This window comes from Gadus morhua, chromosome 5 (genome assembly GCF_902167405.1).
Source record: "Gadus morhua chromosome 5, gadMor3.0, whole genome shotgun sequence".
Classification (NCBI taxonomy): Eukaryota; Metazoa; Chordata; class Actinopteri; order Gadiformes; family Gadidae; genus Gadus; species Gadus morhua.
This window is the reverse complement of record NC_044052.1, coordinates 5400256-5424912: the sequence shown is the minus strand read 5'-3', so window position 1 is coordinate 5424912 and position 24657 is coordinate 5400256. Positions and strand designations below refer to the sequence as shown.

Genomic DNA, 24657 nt, shown 5'->3' with positions numbered 1-24657 from the left:
CCCCTACGTTCCTTTTCCACTCAACTGCTTTCCTGCCTTTCAACGGCTTTTCGCTCTCTCTCTCTCTCTCTCTCTCTCTCTCTCTCTCTCTCTCTCTCTCACGCTTTCTCTCTCTCTCTCTCTCTCTCTCTCTCTCTCTCTCTCTCTCACGCTTTCTCTCTCTCTCTCTCTCTCTCTCTCTCTCTCTCTCTCTCACGCTTTCTCTCTTGCTCTCTCTCTCTCTCTCTCTCTCTCTCTCTCTCTCTCTCTCTCTCTCTCTCTCTCTCTCTCTCTCTCTCGCTCTTGCTCTTCTACCTCCCTCCATCTCCAAACATACGCACACATCCTCTTGAATGTTGCAATTCACTTTGAAGCCTTTTATTTCCACCTATAACTCTCTCTCTCGCTCTCTCTGTCTCTCTGTCATTTTTAATTAAGAGGGCCCCTCTGTGGAATAGCAGTTTGTTCTGTTGACAAAGCACCCATTAACTGCTGAAACAATAAAGCCCTTGTTTGTCCTGTAAACCACAGAGTACTCAACCACATTGTAAACTCGCAGTCTGGCTCAGTACTGCACAATAATTGCAAGGATAAAGGAGGCCCCAAAATTGTGTTTTGTATGATAGAACCAGGATCAATCTTTGAAATTAAAAATAAAAAAGATTGCCACACACATTGCACAAACAACAGCACTAATGACACCACTTTGCCAGGCCATTTCCGAGCATGGATTGTTATTCCACATTTTATTTTGTTGCATTGCATTGTGGGAATGGTACCACCGGTGAGACCAGTTCCTTGTGTCTGCTAACTAACCAGTTCTAATGGTTCATCACACACACACACACACACACACACACACACACACACACACACACACACACACACACACACACACACACACACACACACACACACACACACACACACACACACACACACACACAATGGGCACTATTCATAACACACTGTGTCCTATAGGGGCATAAAGAAGCCCCTTCAGCTGTGGCAGGAATTTCATCTCCTCACACAGATCCTGCTGATGGGAATCTGTAAGGCGGCTGCGGTTCCGACCGTGTAATCCTATCCGTCTTCTGGCGGCAGGTGAATAACGCTCCTCTTTGATCCTCTCCCAGGTGGTGTGGCGAAAGCTGGGCGACGCGGCCGGATCCAAACCCTCCGTCCGACAGCAGCTCTCCGGGAACCACTACAAGGGCCCCAAGTAGTGGCTCTCAGGGGCCCAGGCGGGAGGTCCTCCCTCTGTTTTCTTTTGTTTCTCTGGGGGACCTTATCTGGGAGCCAGAGACTCGTACTTTTGTACCCCCCGACACTCACACAGACTGTGCAGGTCGAGTTGGTGTTGAAAGTGGTCCGCGAGCTGTACGAGGTGAATTTAAACTGACCTATCGGCTACCCGTACCATTTCCTCTGGCCAATCAAGGGACAAGACTGGAAAAATAATGCAGAAAAATATATGATTACCCTGCAGCAAGGCTAGACCCAACTCGATGACCGTTGTTAAAGAAAATATATATTCCCCAAGGCCATATGGAAAGATATGCTTTTTTCTTTTTTATAAATCACAGAACTTGAAGCGTCTGTCAATGAAGTAACGTGACGTTTTTTTTGTCTTCTTGAGGTCCATCTTATCAGGGGTTTGGTGTTTGACTGCTGCATATAACTAACCACACCAATTCTGTAAATGTATTATAAAACATGGCCAGTCACGTGTAAAAGCAACCGCCATTCCAAAGCAAAAAAGTGGCATCCTGGATCTACACATTTCATGAAGGGAAGCCAAAACGTGACATGTGGTTACCTTATTGAAAAAAAGGATACACTGGTGTTCTCTCCTGTGAATACATGAGTTGAATGTATTCACAGGAGACAAAAGTCTCCTGTGAATACATTAAACTCAAACTTAATCGTCTTCACTTCACCTTGAGCCCTCCAATCCCGACTAACTAAATTTGGGAAAGTTGACCTAAAATTGTGAGAATTCCTGCAGGAGGAGGATCCTTCCCACTGAAGTCCAACTTTGTTGAACAATCTTCCGATATGACAATCTTTTCTGTTGTTATGAAATTCAGCTTCCGTGTGTGTATTCATCTAGAAGTCTGTGTTTGTGTTTCTGGTGCCGATACCCCCCCCCCCCCCCACCCCATCGGCTGAAATAGCTAACAATTGCACCCTTTACATATAAGCTGTGATGTTTTGCCCACATCGTGACTGGTGTCATACACGTTGTCATCGATTCTCTTGATTGATGTTGTTGGAAGGCGACGCATTACTGCCTGTGAGTTCTGTGAACTACCGGGCTTATGCACGCCACACAAACACAAAAACTAAATCAGTTTGCCCATAAGCTCTGTAGTCAACTTGAAGGGTGCTGTAGGTAAGATTTAAGAAGCTAATTTTTGAGTGTGATGTGTTGAAAATGGCTGCACCTGCCTCTTTATGAGGTTTACAAACGTGACACATTTTTTCTCTTCTGCCCTATCCCGCTCTCTCTTTACATCTCTTGAATCTTACCTACAGCAGCTTTCACCAAATGTGGACATTTGCTGTGGTTTCAGATTGCAATGCTCTTGTCTGCATAGCCAGACTGCTGAGAGAAGGTCTGTTTCTTGGTTTTCCATCAAAAAGCAAAGTACAGACCTTTTTACCCAATACCTCATTGCAATTTTGTTAGTGAATAAAATGAAGTATTCCCTGTGTATACTCTTATGTGTTGTAGTATACACAATGTACACTTTATAGTATATACTGTCAGAAATATATTAGGAGTTTTAGAATTGTTGCATAAGCACTTGCTAGGGGTATTTGAAGACACTTGCTGCATTATTTTTTATTTTGTATGAGTCCCATTTGAGATACGTCATTATTTGTGCACCATGCTGTTTTTCTTTAAAGATTATCGTGACTTTATTTGCATACTCTATTCTCATTCTATGAGATAATACACGGCTTTTAGCCACTTCATGCCACAATCGTTTGGTTGTATGTCCTGAATGCAGCAGGTGGCTTTCATTTTGTAGTGACTTCTGTTATGGCAAGCCATGTATTAGCCTAATAGGCAGCTTTTACAACATGAGCAGTCATGATTTGAAGGTAAGAAAAGTCCACATGATATGACATTGTCAACTAGCCCTTGTATTTTGATTAATACAATTATATATACATATATATATATATATATATATATATATGCATATATATATATGCATATATATATATATATATATATATATATATGCATATATATATATATATGCATGTACAAACAATATTTTTGAAGAAGTTACCTTTTAGGCTAACAACTATTCAATGTTAACTAATAACTTTTTTATTTGATGATTTCATGTTCCAAGCACAATAGTTAACATTTTTTGGACTTTTTTATTTTTCATATTCAAATACACTGCTTCTTTTGTCATTGAAAGGTGTGGATTTCAACCATATGAATGCTAATATTGTCCTTGTGACACATGGTAGGGCATAATGTAGTTATGTAAATATACCTGCTCTCCAATAACGAGGAATAGCATGCGTTTCTACATTTTCTTTTTCATAAACTATGTAGCTTTAAATTGAGGTATTTTAGAAATGTATGCAATATGAAAAAATAACCCATTTTTAGAACACTTTGAAATAATAAAAATGAATAATTTCTATGTAAAGCTCATGCGTTGGAGTGATTTCTTGGAAACATGAACGGCATGGATGTGCTCACAAAACATTCCATTTTAAACGGCAAAGTTAAATGGCCATTTGGCAGAAATCCGATGACCAAATACTAATTTATCTAAAAGGCTAGGGCGCCTTCTAGTGGTGGATCTACGGAATAACGCAACCAGGTTTTATCACAAGCGTTATACAGGAAAAAGTCAATTTCGGATGCATTATGCACTAGAATACAACGCACAATGAAGCTACATTTTTGGGTGACATCCCGATTGACCCTTGAGGGATTTTCCAATAGTTTCAGTTTAATTTTGTGCAGAGAGAAAAGGAAAGGTGACAATTTCTTTCGATATTGCATTTTGTTTGTTAACTTGCTACTGTACAGCAGTAAAAACAGCAAAGGAAAACAGATAACCCAGCATAATTTAAGTTAAAAAAAAGCTTTTAATGGCATAAGCATATTTGAAAGTCATACATGTAAACAATGTTCTTTTCGAAAACAATATTCTTTCAAAACCAAACCTAGTACAAATGGTACTACAGTCTCACTGGGAGGAATAAAAAAGGTGGCCCATCCTTGGCCTTACATAATTTGGCAAAGTATTTCAGTTTAAGCAAATGGTATGGCATATTTGAATTATTCTGAATAAATAACGAAAAAATATATTCTGGCGGAATGGAAAATGAATTACCTTTATTGTCTACAGTGCTTGAGCTACAACTTTAAGCCTAGTAAAAACAGTAATTCCATGTGTACTAATAAAACATTCTAAAACAAACGCCATTGTACATAATCTAGCATTCAAAACTACAATGGGGAAACACCCGCAAAAAAATAACTTATGATCGATGAATATAATGTGAAACCTGCTATGTGGTCCAAACCCAAAGGCTAGGTTCTTTACCCGCACAAAGCAACACAGAACCGTAACACCAAACGATAGTCACAAACGAAAACACTTTGATCTGGATAACCCATCATGCATTGCAGCAATAATAAAAACAACATGGAAAGTTGAGGTACAACATAAAGTGAAACACCAGCGAGAGCAATGGGGCGAGGACAATCTGGTGCCTTGAAGCTTGGCACAAAGTGTGTGTGTGTGTGTGTGTGTGTGTGTGTGTGTGTGTGTGTGTGTGTGTGTGTGTGTGTGTGTGTGTGTGTGTGTGTGTGTGTGTGTGTGTGTGTGTTCGTGTGTGTACATGTGTGTGTGTTTGTGTGTGTGTGTGCATGGTCCTGGGACAAGGGGCTCACCTCATCCAGGCGCCCCGGCTCATCCCGCCAGGGGGGGGCGGTGGCATGCCGGGGGGCATGCCTGGCAGGGGTGCGCCCCCCTGCCCGTACGCCGGGATGCCGTGGGCCATGCCCATGTGGCTGTGGGGGGGCGGGGGCATACCGTAGCCGTGGCTGTACGGCGGGGGCGGCATCTGCGGCGGTGGGTACGCGGCGTTGGGGGGGGGGGCCGTGGTAGGACGCGCCGGCCTGCGAGGGGGGAGGCGGGGGTCCGGCAGAGGAGGGAGGGTAGGCGTGGCTGTGGTAGCCCAGCGGGGGTGGGGGATAGGCCTGGGAAGGGGCAGGGTAGCCTCCGCCGCCGCCGCCGCCGCCGCCGCCGCCGCCGCCGCCGGCGCTCCCATCCGGGGTCATGAGGGACTGGAGGCTCTGGAAGCCCTCCCCCGACATGTAGGAGCTGGAGGTGGGGATGCCCATGATGTAGGCCGCCTGGGAGGCCTGGCTGGGGGGCGGGGGCGGCCGGTGGGGGAGGGGCGGGGGCTGGTGGGCGGAGCCGGGGTGGGAGGGGGGAGGGGGCTGGTGTGCCGAAGCCGAGTGGGAGGGGGGAGGGGGCTGGTGGGCGGAGCCGGGGTGGGAGGGGGGGAGGGGGCTGGTGGGCGGAGCCGGGGTGGGAGGGGGGAGGGTGCTGGTGGGCAGAGCTGGGTTGGGAGGGGGGAGGGGGCTGGTGGGCGGAGCCGGGGTGGGAGGGGGGAGGGGGCTGATGGGCGGAGCCGGGGTGGGCGGGGGGAGGGGGCTGGTGGGCGGAGCCGGGGTGGGCGGGGGGAGGGGGCGGCGGGGGCGGGGCCGACGGGGCCTTGGCGGCGTCCGGCGGTTGGGAGGGAGGGGGCTCGGGCTCCCTGGGTGGCGGGTACGAGGGGGGGGGCTTGTGTTCTGGGTGCAGGAGGGAGACAGAGGATAGTTGGTTACATATACTTATAACATTTTTCAATGTTTATTACCATATATGTTTAAAGAAAAACTCCTTCAAATCGTATTTTCTGTTCTGAATTTCATGTCATTGTGTCATTGTTCTCATTCCTCCGCAGAGAAACTGTGACAAGTGTCTGCAGTCCCGAGTCCTTTAAATGAGTCCCCTCTTCAACAGATGCTTCCGAGCATGCTTCGCAGGGAGGGGATTCCGATATAGGGGATATACCTTTCTCATCATCTCCTCCTCGTTATTGTATGATATTCTTGTCATGTTCTCTTTAAGAATACAGAAATTGCATTGTAGCAGACTGGAATAACGCTAAAACTCTCTCCTCCCAGTGGCAATATTAAAATAAAATCGAACACATACAAAAGGCTAAAGCCTCGTCATAAAGTGTATGTAGGAGTTTGTGAGTGAGTGAGTTTGTACGTTTAGCATATTCCATTATTCACACCTTGACTAGACTATGAATGTCACCTTGCTGAATGTTAATGGTCTACCCCAAGCTGTTGTGTTAGCCCTTGCCCTAGTGTTAACTCAGGGCCATTTCTCACCGGCTGGAACCTGTTGTGCAAACAGTGTCTAGACTCTGGACACTGCATCATGCGACACATTCAACTAGGAAAAAGAGAAGCCCTGACGACGAGCCCATTCAGTGGCCCTCACACCCCCCTTAACTCAAGCAGTGTGATAAGAGGTAATGGCCAGACCTCGGTGAACTGTAAGTGCCACTTTGGCCGGTCGCTGAGCAACACGCATGGAAAGACAATGCAGTCCTTCCAGACGCTAGCATCATGTCGGCAGCCTCTGCGGAGGTCAACTAATCGCTGACCGTCGGTCGAGAAGGGCACGGCCCGCACGGGCGCAGTGTTTTGTCTTCAACAAGCAGACACGAGAACAAAATGAATGCAGACGGCAAACTCGTAAAACAATGTGTGTATTTTCACATGTATTGCTCTTTCCAACGTTATTTTTCAATGGATTTGCTACGGGTCCACGTACATTTTAGGTTGTGAAGCATAATGCTGCCCCCTTGTGTACATATTGATTTTTACTTGAAAGTGTAAATGCAGGCAGCTCTGTGAATATCCACGTTGCGTATCCGAGACGCAACGAGGACGCTCAAATGCGCTGTACGTAGAAGTCCGGCTTTAGAGAGGTGGGTCAGCTCCTGGTCAGGACTAGGTGAGGCTACTGACCTGGGGGCGGCTGGGCAGCGGGCATCGGAGGCACGGGGGGCTCCAGTCGAGGGACCTTGGCACCAGAGAGCTCTGAGGAACCAAGACGATGAGTAAGAAACACATCATGTCAAACAGAGGTAACAGGAAGGGCAAAGAGGGGACCGTCTGTATGAAGAGTAACGTGAGGACAAGTTGGTTGTGTGTTTCATATCCCTTACCTGCAGCCTTGCTCTCTTCTTTAGGAGACGGCTAGACAGACAAAAAAGGAAATAGGATCAGATGAAGATCAGGACGGAATAGGGTCACTTGCTTATGACCAGGTTGAATCCATCACGTTCGACAGTGCGCTGTGATGGCAGCCATACACCGCCTCATCCCGGCCCTTGCACACCGGTCATTCAGCGAATTGTCGGCCATCACGCACCTATGAAAAGCTGAAGCTCCACAGGCAGTGTTCAAACTGCACCTCCACACAAACGGTAGCGCCAAACGGTGACTATAAATCCCATGGTTGCGCGTTTTCGACTGCTTCGCGTTTTCGACTGCTTCACGGTGACTATAACGCCCGCTTAACAGTGCTGACATCAGTGTGTACCTCCCACAGACACACACACACACACACACACACACACACACACACACACACACACACACACACACACACACACACACACACACACACACACACACACACACACACACACACACACACACACACACCTGGGCTCTCTTCAGCTGCCTCGGGGGGCTGGTCTGTGGCGACGGCTTCTTGGCCGGTTGGGGGGCCGGGGAGGGCGGGAGGAGGGCCGGGGGTGGAGGCAGCGCCTGGAGCTGGAGCTGCTGGGGGGGAGCGGGGCTGGACGAGGCTGCCTTCTCCAGCACCGCGGAGGCCGGGCCGCTGGCCGCCGCTGGGCCGGCACCCGGGGGCATCTGCTGCTTGCCCTGGGAGTAGAGGTCCAGGATCTGGTGGCAGATGTCTGTAGGAAGGGGCCCAGTGTAGAGAGAGAGAGAGAGAGAGAGAGAGAGAGACAGAGACAGAGACAGAGAGACAGAGAGACAGAGAGAGAGAGAGACAGAGAGAGAGACAGAGAGACAGAGACAGAGAGAGAGAGAGACAGGGACAGAGACAGAGAGAGAGAGAGAGAGAGAGAGAGAGAGAGAGAGAGACAGAGACAGAGAAGGAGAGAGAGAGAGAGAGAGAGAGAGAGAGAGAGAGAGAGACAGAGACAGAGACAGAGAGACAGAGAGACAGAGAGAGAGAGAGAGAGACAGAGAGACAGAGACAGAGAGAGAGAGAGACAGGGACAGAGACAGAGAGAGAGAGAGAGAGAGAGAGAGAGAGAGAGACAGAGACAGAGAAGGAGAGAGAGAGACAGAGAGAGAAGGTGAGGAGGGAGGTGTTGTAGCTATTGTAGTCCACAAAGATTGAAAACAAACGCATATCTTATGGAGCAAGCAACCATAGAGGGTGGATTGCTGGAGCACCCAAAGGAATAGCGAGTTGAACAGTACCTTGGTTATGGAATGGGCCTAGCCTCTGATTAGTGGTAAGCTATCTACATAAGCCGTCCATCTTTTAATAAGACAATTATAGTTTAATAATGCAAGATGCGCAGGGGAACACTGGACTATGAGATGTGGCAGAGAGCTCAAATTAACATTTGAAGCGCTGGGTATATTATTCTTATATAATATATATATATATATATAAATATTTCGGATATTATTCATACATCCGTATAGTCTCCTTCCCGATAACAGTTGTAACCATTCATCTCATACCGTACCTTCCAGCACCTCCATAGGCACGTCCTGGACAAACTGTTCCCACCAGCGGCGGGACGACTGCTTGGCCGTCCACTCCTGGATGTCAAACTTGCAGAGGCGTCCGGCCAGGTACATGACGGCCACGGCGATGATCTCTGGCTCCCACTGCAGGGAAAGCATGGTGCACAGGCTGCAGGGGACACAGGGGGGGGGGGGGGGGGGGGGGGGGGGGGGGGGGCTTCCTCATTGATGGTTGGTTGTATTGCAGATGTTCATTTTTTGTCAGGCAGCCCCTTTGGGTTTAAATAAGTGAGAGGGCCAGACACACATGTACAACAGGTATAGGGATAATCGTACCTGTCGTTCACAAAGGTCCACGCCATCTGCACTAGCTTCTGTACCTTGTTCTTATCACCTGCACAAAACAAAAACATTTGCTCAATCAATTACCGAACAAACAAAAGATACATCTAATCTAATTTTGTACCAAAAGCTATACAAGCACATTACTCTTTAAAACTACTTCATTGCTTTCCTTGTGACCCATTTCCATATCTTATTGAGTGAATATTTTGGGAATATTTTTTATTTTAAAATCGAATAAACTACAACCACAAACAGAGTGTACCTTTGAGCTGCTTGGCGTAACGCAACAGGAACTGGTAGGGGTGCTCCACCTGCAGATCAAACTTGATGGTCTGCAGGAGGATACGCTCCAGCACCATGACCTCCTCCTGAACACAGAAGAGGTTACACCGTCATCACAGCTCTCCTTGGTTAAACTGAGATGCACCTGGCCGTATGATCAATGACGCTATGGTTTGTTTTACATTACATTACGGTTGGAGTCAAATATTGTTTCAACCACCCATTCTGCTCACTCTGACCACTTGAGATCAATAACTTTTCCGTGAAAATGTATTTGAGCAGAAACACACCATAATAAACTTTCTAGTGTCTTTCTATTTCTATTTTCTATTGAAAACGCAGACCTGCATCACCTGTCTTACACAGTGTTCTATCATTTAAAAAAGAAATCTGTCATAGAATGCCCATCAATGAAACCTCAGCCATATCCATGCAATTGATAGCCTTTAGGCCACCCTGATCACCAACCTTCGGATCATCCCCGAACTGAGCGAACTGGATGTCGTTGAGCAGGCTGCGGGCCGTCTTGATGATGTCTTTGCACTTTTTGGGAGTTTCCTCCACTTTCCCGGCTAAGAAGAGGCAGCATCCGCCCGTCACCTGCAGAACCAAAGCAGATCCCAAAAGCAGAGCGTCTATAGAATGGATACTAGCACCAGTTCTGATGGAAAGCTAAACTAATGAATGGATAATATAATGCAAATGGGGCGGAACTAGGAAGGTTTTTTGATCCTAATCAAACATATTTGTTTCACTGTTGTTTTTGGTCTATCATTTTTGGCTTCCCTGTAAGCTTACATGCTTAAAATAAAAAAACAAAAAGTCTAAACATTTGCATGATGCAATATTTTATTGTATCAATCACAAGTGATTCAGGTAACATACTTACATATCTTGGGAACTGCTTGAATGAGTGGAACATGTAAAAGCGGTGGAAGTAAATTATGCCAGTGGCCAGTGTGTCATAGTGGCTGGTGACAGGGTGTTAAGGGGAATCAGTTGTGGTAAAAATGTGCACACAACGCTCGTTTACTGCAATCGGGGTATACTCAAATAGCATCATCCACGTTAGTAAGCGAGCAATGAAACAATCATACACACATTCATGTTGATTCCCAAAAGGATACAGTCCTAACCGGGTGCCCACGTCGAAGATGAACCGCGCACCTTCTCTCCGGTACCTGGCCTCTGTCGCAGGGTCGAGTCCCTCTGACTGGGACGGGGTGTGAGCCAGGTCCCGTTTGTCCCAGTACCAACATGGTTTGATGTGATCCAGACCTGCAGACTGGTTCACAGGAATGGGATTCTCTCTGATATTTTTCATGTACCGATGAGTTTAAATCCGAGCCTACACGAACGAAGTGACTCTTCTAGCTGACCAGGAAGGCTGTTCCGCAATGATGGTGCTGATGCTGAATCAATTAAAATATAATCATAGAACCTTACCGCCAATTCATTTATTTATGAACATAGGCAAAACAAAGATGAAATGCTTAAAATGTAGTCCGCGGACTGCCCGCTAGCAATTAGCTAGATGAAAACATTCAACAAAGAACTACAAACAGTCCGCGCAGATGGATTTTGCGTTGCTGTTCCGTGCGGCGTTCGAGCCAATGATTGACATATCATTCAGCGAATCACGTCAGGAAACACATCGCCTTAAAAGGAAACATCAACGAGATAAAAGTATAGGTCCAATCCGAAAGCACTTTGGAATTGTTTTGTATTGTCGCACCTTGGCAAACTAGACATCGCATATTTGTATGTATGTCGAACAAAAATGGCTTACATTTTGCACAATTATATAATATAAATCCAGTGTCCAGTAACCAAACAGATTCCAGATATCCATATATATTGTTTCTCACATTTATTTCTCCTCCAATCAAAACGGACATACTTTTAAAGTAGGCGTGGTTTTTATCAAGCTAGGTTTCACGTCAGAGTCGTATGGAGTGCGAAGAAGGTTGAATTCTACTGCCACTCTCAGTTATAAAAGGTAATAATAACTTAATTACAGAAGCGTGTATTTTGGCAGTCCGTTAAAGTGTTAACATCACGTTCAATTATGCGTATGTTGCATCATTTAACTTAATTCGCAGTTTACAGTGCGATATACATATATGTAGTTGCTACTTAGCAAGCAAGTTAGCCTAATCATCCAGCCCACCAGATTAGCGACGTTCTGACTCGGTTCCCTTATGAAACTCAAGGGTGATCCTTTTATCATTTGCCAAGTGATCTTGCTAGCATTTAGCATAGCAAGAAAATATCTAAACCTGGCGATCGGTCTGGGCTGTCGCTAGCTAGGTCGATCCCCTCACACCGTTACGTTTCCCTGCGAAAATATGAATGGTCTCGGCCCAAATGGGGCGGCATGTGTCTTGAGGAGGAAGAGTGGTTGACTGGTTACGGGTAGGTTGCTAGTTCGATCCCCGGCTCCTCCTAGCTGAGTCTCGGGGTTTCCCTGAGAAAGACACCTCACCCTAACTGCTCCTGACGAGCTGGCTGTCGCCTTGCAAGGTTGACTCCGCCGTAGGTGTGGGAATGTGTGTATGAATGGGTGAATGTTAGGCAATAATTGTAAAGAGCTGTGTGTGGCCACTGTTTAGAAAAGCGCTTTATAAATGCAGTCCATTTAAAAGCCAGACTACTAGTTGGTGTAGCTGTACCGAGTCCTGGTCCTATGACATGTGTTGTTCAACAGACGTGACTGCTCCGAGAGCACCCGTCCTGGTTTGAAACAAAACAGGCTCAAGAATTCTGCAAATAACTCTCTGGAAGTAGGAGAAGGAGCAAGTGTAACGTTACTAGGTTGGCCTTTTCCTGTTTTTGGCCGACGATTGAATGAGCTGCTTTGATCGTACTGTTTATTCTTATTTCTAAACATTCGCAATAGACGAACATACGTTCGTCAATTTACATTTATTCATATAAAGGGTACAGCAAGTTAAATAATTACTTCTGGCTAGCTGTGTATAATAACTGAGAAAGGTTTGGAATGGAATGCTGTGATTGAGAGCCCACACACACACACACACACACACACACACACACACACACACACACACACACACACACACACACACACACACACACACACACACACACACACACACACACACACTGTATGTAGAGATCTTTTGGTGTATGTCAAGCCTGCATGTTACTCAACAAATAAGTGCAAGACTTGATTCTTGCACTTAGTTGACTGCCAGTTGTCTAGATTGAATCTTCGCAAAATAAAGAGCGTTGAATTATCTGAGTTATGGTACAGCCTGTTGGTAGGAGCAGCTGTAAACCGCACTGACCTCCCACACACCCCCTTTTATAGTGGCCAAGCTGTGAATCCCCAAATGCAATGCATATTTTTGCTCTCGGAAGCCAACTAAAACGGTCACAAGTTTCGCAACAGCAGGCTCACCATTATTGTGCAGGACTTCCTCCACATAATACTTGGCCAGGTTTTCTTGTGTACGAAGAATCGAGCTCTGGATGCAAAGCTATTGAAGTGGGACAACCAGTCCTACCACGTGGTGAAAAATGGCCCCAAGCACATTCTTTGTAGTGTACAATCTCAGTTGTGAAAGGAACGGGAGGGCAGTCAGGCATACATCAGCACTGCATACCTGCAGTCACTCGGTCAAGGAGTACTGTGGTGTCTTGGCTGGCAGCTGCTGTGTGTGGGGTTGAGAACAAGGAGCAGCAAAAGTGAGGAAGACTCCGAGCACAAACATTGGGCCCGCTGCTAAGGCTGGTGGGGAAATTGAGTTGACCCCCTGGTCTAGGGTCCATTGGGCAATGACACCTGGGCTATTTTAGAGCCACCGTTATACCGGTGCTTGAGCCACAGGCAGGGCTCCCATTTAGTAATGGAGGGCTTAGAGCAATCTGTCACAGAGACCCATTGTTGTGGTAAAAGGTTGTTTTGTGACTGAAAGGTTGCCATTAGAACAACTGTGCTAGCTGTTACGTTTTTTTTTTTTTTTTTACTTCTGACAAAGTATTGTCCGTTTTTTTATTGACCTGAATGTCATGACAGCTATTTCTGGGGGATGGTAGGCCAGGCCTAGTCACCCAACACTAGCTACATCTGCTTTCTGCGCTGCCTTCAGGGTAACCGAGTCATAGCGAGGGCACAGGAAAATTTGATCCTGCGCTTGTTTTCCATCTACTAATGAGTTAGTAGGGCTGGATGTGGCTGGTGTACCGATTCCCTTTCAGCTTGAGAGTGTGTAGCCTATGTGGCGAATTCAATGCATTTCTATATAGATATAGGTATTAATGCATGATTGCATGAAGGCCATCTTTGGGACTTATCAATGCATTGTACTGCCCTCTATTGGACAATTGTATAATTACAAAAAATAAAGGTGATCTTTTGTTTGGTAAATAATGATTATGTAATGTGTACCCTATTGACAAAACCAATTGCCAAAGTATGTGTTGAAAAGAACCTTGATGTTGGTTCTTAAGTTGTTACTTCTACAGTGGAGTGCGGCTGTTTTGAAAAATATATATATTTCTTTGATTGTCAATAAAGTGTTAAGTAATTATTTATGAAATTCATTAAAAAATTGAATTGTTCAGTCTTACGTCATTTATAAGCCTTGAGTTAATTATTAATGACATGATTAATGATTAATGATAAATTACATGAACAAAACATGGATCAACATTTGGTGTTGATAATAACTGCCATGTAAAAGGGTACCTATATGCTAGCGCCCACCCAGATGTGCGATGCATAGAACAGCCTACCATCCTATCGATTGAACTATACCAACTGGTAGGCTGATCCATCATACATCTGGGTGGGCACGTTCCCTTGTGAGGTCGCTAGAGGATCGATTTTGAGATGGCTTGTAATGGCTAATCAATATCCCACCTGGTGACCAAATAGGGGCCCTTCAACAAAGCACGTTTTATTCATCTACAAATGTATATTAATGTTTTGCAAACGATCTGTTAACATTAACTAAAGGCTTATAAATGGATGTTTTGTCATTGACCTCATATATAAATGACTCATGACTGACCGTTCAACAAGTCTTATTTTATTTTATTATACTATACGTGTTACCTTTCTGATCAAAGTAACATGTCGGTAATGGTGCTGTACTGGTCCCCTTCACAGCCCAGCCTCCAGACTGCATCATGGGGAAGAAGAGTCGAGTGAAGACCCAGAAGTCGGGCACTGCGGGGGCAGCCGCGGTGGCGTCGCCCAAGGAGATGATGAGCTTCGTCTCCGAGCTTCTGCAGTGTATGTCTGAGCTCGCTGTCATTTACTTTACATTTAGTGCATTTAGCAGATGCTTTTATCCAAAGCGACTTATAATAAGTACATTCGTCAGAAGAAGTTGAAACAAAAATATATCGCTGTCGATACAGTAAGGGTGTTCACAGAACCAAGTGCAAAGGATTAACAATCGCTAGGTTAACCCATTCCCCGTATTCAACAAAGATAGCTAGGATAGGATGCTGCATAACTAAGACATACTACAAGTGCGTACATTAAGTGCCAGGACCAACAACGTACAATAAGTAGGAGCGGTGGGACGGCGTGGTCTGGCTGAGCTCTGAACAGGCTCTCCATCTCTGTGCCTCCCTACCGCCAATACGTTTTCAAATGCAGCCGTGTCTTCATCATGGCTTGCACGGGGAAGCCTTTGTGAGGCTTTGTATACACAATATGTTTGTCTTCTTTCACTTTATATTCTTCTAAAAGTGCATTTTGGCAGCTTAATCAGCTACTGCACTTAACACATAGGTAACAATGTCTTAAATTGCTACTTAATTTTTCTCTATGTTCTCCATGACATTAACTGTGTCTTGAAAAGGAACACAAAACCTCCAACAACCACCGGATTTGTGCCAGTGGGGTGATTACCCAACACTTTAACTGGATCTATTTCTAGCACATCTCGGATGCTACAGAGCTATTACTTCCCCAGGAAGGGAAATTGCTCTTGCTGATCTTGCTTGTGTCTTCTTCGTCATGACGTGCGTTGTGCTCTCTGTGTAGTGTGTAGCAGCACAGCGCCCTCCCCAGGTAAGGAGTGGGAGGAGTATGTTCAGATCCGCTCCCTGGTGGAGAAGATCCGCAAGAAGCAGAAGGGTGAGTCTCTCTCTCTCTGTCTCTGTCTCTCTCTCTGTCTCTCTCTCTTTCTCTCTTAATGCAGGAGAGAGATATATATATTTTTGTGCTGAAAAGTGATCCAATCCTTGTGTGCGTGTCCCACCTCCAGGCGTGTCGGTGCAGTTTGACGGCAGCAGGGAGGACTTCTTCCCCGAGCTGATGGCCTGGGCCCAGGAGTGCGGGGCGTCCTGCGAGGGCTTCGAGGTGTCCAGCTTCGGGGGGGAGGGCTACGGCCTGCGGGCCACCCGCGACATCAAGGTGAGCTCGGAAACCAAAAGCGATCTGTGGGATTTCTTGCCCTTCCCCCTTTCTTCCAACACAATGTTGAGCCCGCGGTATGGAGAGGGGGCGTCTAACACCTAAGCCCTAAGCCCACCTTATTTTGTGTTTGCCCTGGGGGACTCCTACCAAGGAAACCGTGTTTGTGACCCTGGCCATGTATTATGAGCCCTGTCACGCTCACAGAATACCTGGGATTCTCATACACCGATATGTCGGCACGGTTTATTCCCCCCAAATTGGGTCTCTCTTGTAAGGCGTGACATGATTTAATGTCAAAACGCCTGGGAATCGAAGGAGGATTCATGTTGTGCGTTGAATCATGTATTTCAGACGACCACGCTTCTCATGGGGACGTGCCTGACACTCTTGTTGTTGATGTTTCTGCTTATAAATTCCTGTGCAATTTTATGTGGTTCAACGTGTGTGTGTGTGTGTGTGTGTGTGTGTGTGTGTGTGTGTGTGTGTGTGTGTGTGTGTGTGTGTGTGTGTGTGTGTGTGTGTGTGTGTGTGTGTGTGTGTGTGTGTAGGCAGAAGAACTCTTCCTGTGGATCCCCAGGAAGATGCTGATGACGGTGGAATCTGCCAAGAACTCTGTTTTAGGTGAGCCCCGCGGGCCCCCATAGAGACACATGCCAGCTTACCCAGTCACAGTGGCCCGTTAAATGCGCTCATTAGATCACATTCAGGCTATTTAGGATGTTCAGTACAGTAACTTGGCAGTATTGGCAAAGTATCAGGAGAACAATGGGCAAACAAGGCAGTTTCAGTCCAATTTCACGGTCCATTTCAAAATTTTGGGACACAACAATAGTTTGGTGGAGTTTTACCGGCAGTTCCCATTTTAATTACCCTTTAATGACTGCACCACGTAATTGCCAAAGAATCGGCATCCTCTCTAGCACTTAAGACCTCTCTCTAACATCGGAAAGCCAAAGGAAACTAATTGTAGTTTTCCTACGATTAGTAGCTGCCAATTGTATCACTTATGTTCTGACACATTGCAATGACACCATAGAAGGGAGGGCATACAGGATTATTAATTAGGAGCCGAAGGAGGTACTTGGAGAGCAGCTTTAAGAAAAGGAATACGTTATTAGTAAGTAATGAATAATATTAATAAATAATATAATATATTATCTATTATAAAACGTATTAAAATAATTTCAATAAGTGTAATATTGAGAGAAGACACTGAGGCTTGCCACCTGGGTTGCTGTGGGCGAGGAAGGGAACCTGGGAGAGGTGACTCAGAGTAAGAGAAACTAAATATAGCATTGATTGGATAACATTATTCCCCATGAACATATACCGGTGATGAGGGGGCGACGCAGCTTATTCTTTCGCCTGGTTCCTGAAATCGTGTGGGTCAATCCGCAGCTGTTTTAATGAGACCTCATCAGCACATAAACATCCCAGGTGCCAATTTATCCTACTTTGGATAGCATGATTCGATGGACTCTGACAAGGGAGCATACATTGGCAGAACAATATTTACAACTACCCTATCAAAAAATGCTGCTTGTGTTTGGTATAGTTTTTGATCTGTAGACCAATTGCCTCTATCAAACGGTGCTCCCACTACAGAATCAGAATACAGTTACTTTACACCTCTACTCACTCCATGTACACTGTCGGAATATGGGGAGAATATTATGGTCTTTATTGGCGATTTCAGGGGTACAGTAGGTGTATTATACACCACTACCACACCACAGATCAATAGTGTCATAATGTGAATGGGCAGAACCAATAGGTAGCACCATTTGATACGGTGCACTGCCTAAATTGGCAGTACACCGGTCGTGTCCCGGTGCTCTATCTTCATGACCTCACCCATACGATGACCCCCCCCCCCCCCCCCCCCCCCCCCCCATGGTGCTCCAGGCCCGCTGTACGGCCAGGACCGGATCCTGCAGGCCATGGGCAACGTGACGCTGGCCCTCCACCTGCTGTGCGAGCGGGCCAGCCCCTCGTCGCCGTGGCTCCCCTACATCAAGAGCCTGCCGACGGACTACGACACGCCCCTCTACTACGAGGAGGAGGAGGTGCGCCCCCTGCTGGGCACGCAGGCCGTGCAGGACGTGCTGAGCCAGTACAAGAACACGGCGCGCCAGTACGCCTACTTCTACAAGGTGGTGCAGGTGAGCGGCCACACACACACACACACACACACACGTACACACACACACACACACACACACACACACACACACACACACACACACACACACACACACACACACACACACACACACACACACACACACACACACACACACACACGTACACACACGTACACACACACACGTACACACACACGTACACACACACACGCACACGCACACGCACACACACACACACAGTTGGAGGGTGTGTATATTGGATGAGTTTAAAAAGGTGGCATCGAGTTATTCCTGTGTGGTTTCAGAAAGGGTTCCTCTGTCTTTAGCTGGGGAGACTTGCAGCCGTGTTTTATATTGCAATGTGTTTCACAATTTATCATCCCTGCCAGAATAGTCTGAACATATCTGAAGGATTTGACCATTTTCTTTGCATTCACACTGTTTCAAAGTCAGTGCATATATTGTGACCAGCCCAAAACATTTCCCTACATACCCACATTGCTTCGGTTACCTTTTACATACATCTTACTATCATGTCCTCCTGCGCAAATAGCGGCCATTCATATCGTGATATATCCTTTATAAATCAATATATTGGCCACTCCCTGCTCCGGGAGGAAAGGAGCAGTGTTTCATGGGAGGGCGTTATTAGATAAACCCAGCTTGGATAAGTACTGTTCACAGTCCTGTGTGTTTCTGTTTTTGTCCCCTCCTCATTTATCTCTGACCACCACCACACACTTCACCCGTTCCCCTCGTCCCTCCCCCCATCCCTGTTGGTGTGCCATTGTGACCTGGGAATCCAGTTAGGACATTTGCAGCGATATTGAGCAAGCGAGCGAGCAACGGCACACTGGCCTTTTCTGAACTCAATTTCACAGATCAGCCACGGGGAAGTGCTGGGGTTGTGAGGTTTTGCATCCTGCTGTGATTGTGTGTTACGGCCACCGGGGGGCGCAGTTGCACCTGCTTGGTGGTTGGGAGCTTGGTGGCCGGGACTCTGGTAGGATCTGGATGTAAATGGCACAGGGTTGATCAGAGCGCAGTGGATAATGCCGTAACGGCGATGTCCGATGCCCTTCGGTGCTTCCATTAACTGCTCCGAGGTTATGCTGGGTTATAAAGAGTTTAAACCACACACAGGAGTTTTGGGTTTTGTGTTCAGGAACCAGTTGGGTTGTGTTCTTCATGTGGCTACGTTCACACATGCTAATGGTTGGGTTGAAGAGTTCAACCATTCTGTATCAAACTGTTTGATAAAGATACTTGTTAATTGCAGCTGATGTAAATCAGGGGCTGTTACTAATTGGGGATGATGACATGGAAGTGTTTAGTACGGAGCATTTTTTTGGAGAATAAAGTTTTGTATTATGACTATATTTAACAAGGGCTACTGTAAAATCAGTAGTTGCAATGCAAAATAGTTTTAGTCTGAAGAGGGGGAGGGGGGAGGGAAAAAGCGGCATTTCGGTAGTTGGGATAGTTTGGAGAGGCAGTGTGATAACGGTCTATGATGAAATATTTGCCAACCCTAGCCAGGCGGCACATAGTGGTATGCTAATCTCAGAATATGCTAATTATCCCTTCCTAACTGAAACATTAAATGACACACACACACGAACACACACACACACACACACACACACACACACACACACACACACACACACACACACACACACACACACACACACACACACACACACACACACACACACACACACACACTGAACCCTGTGAAAAACATTGTCTTATAAATTATTGTGTGCTAATTAAATAAAACAAGGCCCCGATTTTATACATCCGAATGTGTTCTCAATTTCTTTTGTTAGTTTACATTTTCTCTAGAATTCGTTAGCTTATATCCAGTGATATGATACATTTCTATCCGAGTATCTATAAGTCACATCATCATCATATTCATATTCAACCGCTCTTAGTGAGAATCCACTAGATGGGAGTGTTGTATTCTTTGAATCTATGATGGGGATATTCTGAGGAGGGCCACAGAGAGGGCTTCCTTTACAGGTCAGATGGCTTTGGTTGGACCTCGGTCCAGTGTCCAGAGGGGTTTCAGTAGAGCTATAATATGTATGCAGTCATCACATTGATAAAGTGAATACTCCCGCAGTTCTCCACCTGGCCATGAGAAACCAACATACCGCAACATAGTGTTAGAAAACAACCGTCCGAGAAAAACGAAGTCTGATGCCGGATCTTTTATTTTTCCATTTAACTTTCTCCATACTTTTCAAAGAGCTTCGACAAAGCAATACAACACAAGGGGCCTATCTGATGTTCTCTGCAGAAAGGTAAAAACCAGGGGCCTAACAGGGTGCGCTTGAAGCGGCCTCGTAATGGAAGAGGGCTGGTGTGCAGATAAGACATTCTCATGACCAGTGGCACAGAGTTGAATGGCAAAGGTTGACATGTGAGATTACTCTCTCTCCCTCTTGCTCTCTTTTTCGGTCATTCCTCTAACTTCGTCCATCTCTGTTCTCCGTCTTTCATTCCCTCTCTCTGTTCTCTCTTGCTCATTCTTTGTCATCACTCTTTCTCTCTCTCTCTCTGTACGCTCTTTGCTCTCTCGCTCTGTTGTCTCTCTCTCTGTCCAATTTTTCTCTCTCGCTGTGTGTGTGTGTGTGTGTGTGTGTGTGTTGCGCTTGGCTTGAGGCGGGGGACTCTGCAAAGAGGGCACGTTGAGGTGTGTGTATACACGCTTGCCTGTGTGTGTGTGTGTGTGTGTGTGTGTGTGCGCGTATGTGTCACGGTCCTGTCCCCTCATCTTTGATACATCTCTTTTTCATTGCAGCCCTCTCCCTCCCCCATCCAACATGCATCCACTCTCACCCCTCCTTCCCCTGTAATCCCTCACTCTGTCCTTCCCTTTGTTGCCCCTCTGTCTTTCTCCTCTCACCTCTTCCCCTCCTCTGTGCCATCTCACTCCTCCCCATCCTCCCCTACCACCTTTTTTTCTCTTCTCTGTCCTATCCTCCCAAGTCGTTTTTTTTGCATTGTGTCTGTGTAATGACTACTGTCAATGTCATCTCTCTCTCTCTCTCTCTCTCTCTCTCTCTCTCTCTCTCTCTCTCTCTCTCTCTCTCTCTCTCTCTCTCTCTCTCTCTCTCTCTCTCTCTCTCTCTCTCTCTCTCTCTCTCTCTCTCTCTCTCTCTCTCTCTCTCTCTCTCTCTCTCTCTCTCCCCCCCTCCCTCTCTCTCTCTCTCTCTCTCTCCCCCCCTCCCTCTCTCTCTCTCTCTCTCTCTCTCCCCCTCCCTCTCTCTCTCTCTCTCTCCCTCTCTCTGGGTTGCTCTCTGTCTCCCCCTTCCTCCCTTTCTGCTCCGTCTCCGAGGCAGCCGCAGATGACCGGGCCGGAAAATTAGCTTGTCGCATCGGCTTTGAATTCAATTGACCTGATTGTACCTTCCCAGCAACACGGCAGACCGGGGAGACGGACCTGACGGAGAGAGAGTGGGGAGAGAGAGGGGGGGAGAAGATGGGACACTCACGCTCCCCTATCCCCCCACCCTCCATTCTTTCTCTCTCATTCTCTCTCTTCATGACTTAAATCTCTATCCAGCACTGTGCTTTTGTGCTTGATGTAAGCACAAGAGTGTGTGTGTGTGTGTGTGTGTGTGTGTGTGTGTGTGTGTTTCTACGTGTGCAGGGTTTTTGCTGATGTGTGTAGCAGACACAGAGGTTAGAAGGACTCTTGCACACAGGAAATATAGCTCCTGTGTATGTGGGCTGTTTTCTGACAATTTCATGCCCACCTTCTCTCTGTGTGTAAAAAATCTGCAAAGTCCTATTACTCTGTCCCTTAGAATTCATATGTGTGCTGTGTGCACACACCCAGGTGCCTCTTTATAAGGTGACCCTATATGCAGCAAATGCAAAGCACCTCTGAAATGAGGTGCGTGCATGTGATGAGAAATGGTCCGAAGTCCCATAGGTGTCACTTTGCCTCCCTCGCTCTCCTCCCACTGCCTCTTCAACATGTCATTCTCCTCACCCAAAATATCAGCCACCGCTTCACAACTGGAATCTCCCGGTTATTAGGACCCTTGACAAAGTTCCATTTTCTAGCAAAATAAGTACCGACTTCTTTCGTTGAATTCGTTTTTTATGTAGTTGATAAGCCATGCCTGTGCTGTGCTGACATTGCATTATTTCATTAGGCATTCTTTCTGATCAGATTTGATGCCAGTGCCATGAAATGCATCTCCCATTTTTCTGACAAGAGAACGTCCATGCAAATGGTCTGTTGTCTGACATCAAGTGTTTTGGAAAGTGGACGACTGGAAGCACATCCAACTAACTAATTAACTATCTAATTACTTACATCACTGCATGAGGTCTATAGGATTTTTTTTTTTTCAAGACTCTAAGCTTTGCTGTGACCATCTACTTCTCTCGCTCTCTCTAGCTCTCTTTCTCAGTTCCCCTTTATAATACCCTTTATCCATATCTCTGTCCCCCTCCAACCGTGTGTTATCACACACACACACACACACACACACACACACACACACACACACACACACACACACACACACACACACACACACACACACACAACACACACACACACACACACACACACACACACACACAGAGGAGCACACACACAACCACACCTCTCTTGATGAATTAGCATCTCAAGACAAGGGTCATCCATCATGTGCCACTGTGGATCCCGTGCACCCACAGGAACGTGTGCATGTGTGTGAGGGAGGGAGTGAGAGTTAGGTTAATACATCGCCCGTCCATCTCCACCGAACACTTTTCCCCACTCGTAAATGTGTACCTGTGTATGTCCTGTTGTCACGGCTACCACAGAGGAGGTTAACTTTCCTCCACTGCAAACTTTCTGCCTTAAGAACGGTCAGTGGTCGATTCCTGCAGTGCTTTCCATCTGCCTGACCACTTTGAAAACAATCAGACGAAAAAAGGGTTGTTTGTCATTCGAGACAAAGTCATTTCCCGACCATAATGGCGAAACATCCGCTTATCATGATCCCGGCTTTTGAAGACTTCTTCCTACATTCGGATGAAGAAAAACAACATTAATTTGTCACTGCAGAACCACTGCACAACTATGTGCCTCAGGAGGCAGAGCGGGTTGGCTGGTAACCGGAAGGTTGCTAGTTCGATCCGTCTTCTCCTATCGACTGTCGAGGTGTCCCTGAGCAAGGCATTTCACCCTACCTTGCCCACCGTGCGAGCCGGCTGTCCTCATGCATGGTAGACTCCGCCATCGTTGTGTGAATGTGTGTATGAATGAGTAAATGTTAGGCAGTATTGTAAAGCACATTGAGTGGCCACTGGTTAGAAAAGCGCTGTATAAATGGAGTCCATTTCCCATTTCCCATTTGACCCATCAGTAGCAGCAGCACCAGGGCCGATGGGCAGCCACAGTAGAGCCCGCGGGCCGACCCCCAGGTCTCCTGTCGGTGGCTCGGTCGAGGGTACGGGCGGAGTATATTCACCTCACATGTATGTCTCTTCGGGAGAAGCCGAGATTACGTCCATGGTAGCGAGAGGCCATTCTTTACCGGCGGAGCCCGGGTCGATGGGATTGGTTTTGAATGAGTGTTCACACATCCTTTTAAGGACGCACCGGACGACACACACAGGGGCAGGGCTCCCGGGTCAGATAAGAGCAGACCTAACAGTGGAAGCCCCCCCCCCCCCCCCCCCTCTCCCTCCTCACTAGATTAACTGCCTGGGCCTCGCTGGCCCCGCCCCCCTGCCGTTCTCGACATGGTGTTTTTATGTCAGGAGAGGCGCGGGGTCGCTGAGCCGCTCCGCCGGAACCTGCTTATCTTTTAATGGCTGTCGGCACCGGGAGGAGGAGGAGGAGGAGGAGGTGGAGGAGGCTTAGCTTACACCCTCTTCCTCCTCAAGTCACCCCGCCCTCCCCCCCCACCCTCCCTCCCTTCTCGGGCCTAGAGTAGAGAGCGCCGTCAGGTTGGCAATTTCTTCCTCCGGTTTAATCCCTTCCAGCCTCACTTCCTAATTTTGGGAAAAACACGCACACACAGACGCACACGGACACACACACGTCTGATCTCGGGGTCTCCACGCTCCATCTCGTGTCCCCATCTCGTTCGGCTACAGTCGGTCAATCCCTGTCTTGAAGGAAGGTGTGCATTCTAGCCCAGGACTGAGTGCCAGGGTAATTGTTTTCCCTGTGTGTGTTTGTGTGAGTGTGTGTGTGTTACTTTTGACTGGTCAGTTCGTGCACCGTTGTGTAGGTGCATCCGAGCTCTATCCCGTTTCACTTACCTGTATGTACGAATCAGCGTCACTGCACTCACCAGATGCTCACTCGTGCGTTCACACACACACGCACATGCACACGCACGTGCACACATCGTCTGCCATTGGGGGGATATATGATGTGACCAGTGTACCTCACCTTTGCCACATTAGTGTGTGTGTCCTATCATATCAGTGTTCCTGAATCTTTTTGGCGCCAGTGAAATGTGTTGCCGAGTGACATGGCCGTTGAACTTTATTAAATGATTGGGATAACGAGGGTATCCTCTATTTTAAGATGAGGAAAACCTTGAAACAGTGGTTGTGTCTTTTAGTTTGCTTGTCTTTTATTTTTGGTCTGGTCTGGGATATTATTAAATTCATCTTGTGCAGTA

General features: G+C 46.8%; 3 protein-coding genes across 3 annotated transcripts in view; 2 read left to right on the top strand and 1 right to left on the bottom strand.

Annotated features, from left to right (window-relative positions):
* The window catches only part of ccdc85ca (coiled-coil domain containing 85C, a), a 29230-nt gene extending 25569 nt beyond the window's left edge, over positions 1-3661 (top strand). The window contains exon 6 of the mRNA XM_030356810.1: positions 1116-3661. Coding sequence (XP_030212670.1) covers positions 1116-1205 — 90 coding nt within the window. The 3' untranslated portion in view covers positions 1206-3661. The remainder of the gene's footprint in view (positions 1-1115) is intronic.
* Positions 3662-5835: 2174 nt separating this feature from the next.
* Positions 5836-11197, bottom strand: LOC115544046 (cyclin-K). Its single transcript, XM_030356811.1, has 9 exons — positions 10588-11197; positions 10350-10431; positions 9929-10060; positions 9441-9546; positions 9170-9227; positions 8833-9002; positions 7766-8022; positions 7264-7294; positions 5836-7135 (listed from the first exon to the last, which is right to left on the bottom strand). Exons 1-9 carry the CDS (start codon positions 10782-10784, stop codon positions 7056-7058), a joined length of 1113 nt encoding a protein of 370 aa, XP_030212671.1. The 5' UTR covers positions 10785-11197; the 3' UTR covers positions 5836-7055.
* A 161-nt stretch (positions 11198-11358) lies between these two features.
* On the top strand, positions 11359-23885 carry setd3 (SET domain containing 3, actin histidine methyltransferase). Its single transcript, XM_030357112.1, has 7 exons — positions 11359-11459; positions 14598-14723; positions 15486-15578; positions 15709-15857; positions 16409-16481; positions 17766-18105; positions 23783-23885. The coding sequence occupies exons 2-7, from the start codon at positions 14618-14620 to the stop codon at positions 23883-23885; spliced, it is 864 nt and encodes a 287-aa protein (XP_030212972.1). The 5' UTR covers positions 11359-11459; positions 14598-14617.
* The last annotated feature ends 772 nt before the right edge of the window (positions 23886-24657 follow it).